At 59.6% G+C, this 906-nt stretch overlaps 1 protein-coding gene across 1 annotated transcript in view; it reads right to left on the bottom strand.

The window, feature by feature from the left end:
• SHROOM3 (shroom family member 3) overlaps positions 1-906 on the bottom strand; it is a 119899-nt gene that overhangs the window by 14791 nt on the left and 104202 nt on the right. The window contains exon 9 of the mRNA XM_017738946.1: positions 4-905. Coding sequence (XP_017594435.1) covers positions 4-905 — 902 coding nt within the window. The remainder of the gene's footprint in view (positions 1-3; position 906) is intronic.

The following is a 906-nucleotide window of genomic DNA, read 5'->3' as shown; positions in this document are numbered from 1 at the left end:
AGCATGGAACAGAGCCCTGCTTGTGCCCTCCTCCTCCTGCCTCGTGAAGGCCTGTGGGTCCGCATCGCTCCACTGCCTGTGCCCCTGTTCCCTGTGATCCTTCTCCTCTCTGCTGCTGCTGTTCAGGAAGGACAGTTTGGTGTTGGAATAACCCTCACCTGGCTGCGTTTCCCTTAGCTCGGAGCTGCTTTGCCTCCTGGAGCTCTCTGGGATGTTCTGCAAGGAAGAGAAGCCATACTGCTTGGCCTTGCTGTGACCCCATGGGTGAGGAGCAGCAGCATCTCTCTCGTTTACCTGTGCATTGCCACTTTTGTCCTCCTGCGATCCAGGTGTCCAGTCCTCTTTGGGCTGGTAATGGGTTTTCCTCTCACTAGCATCCTTCAGCTGGGGTTGTGGAGCCTGGAAAATGGCCTTGGACGCCTGTGTGCTACCCGGGGTCTCCCAGTGGCTGTGTGCTGCCTTGTAAGGGGGTAACAGCTCCTCCTTTCGCGGTGCAGCCAGGCAGAACTCCGGGCCTGCTGTGCTGGGAGGTTTCTGCTGGATGAGTTTGGCTTCGTGCTTTCTCTCAGTGGCGGGGGGCTGGTAGAAGATGGTTGACCTGTTTGTAGTGCTTTGGTTTCCATTCTCATCCAAGCCCAGGGTGCTGCCGGCTACGGCCTTGTCATAAGAGACCGGGAGGGCTGGGGAGTACCCACTTTCTTTGGCCAGAGCTGGGTAAAGCGTCCCAGTGCTGCTGGCGGAAGGCCGGGGCACCTGGGCGTAGTGCGGCTCTGGGGAGGGAACAGCGTAGACACCGGTGGGCAGCAGGGGCTGTCCTGGCTGGGCTGCCTGGGAATAGCTCTGCTTGGGCTTCATGGTGGGGCTGCTCTCTGGGCTCTTCTCCACCACGGTGTGCACCTTCTCCGA

This window comes from Corvus brachyrhynchos, unplaced genomic scaffold, assembly GCF_000691975.1.
Source record: "Corvus brachyrhynchos isolate BGI_N302 unplaced genomic scaffold, ASM69197v1 scaffold597, whole genome shotgun sequence".
NCBI lineage: Eukaryota > Metazoa > Chordata > Aves > Passeriformes > Corvidae > Corvus > Corvus brachyrhynchos.
The sequence above is the reverse complement of the archived record's forward strand: the minus strand, read 5'-3'. Positions and strand labels throughout refer to the sequence as shown.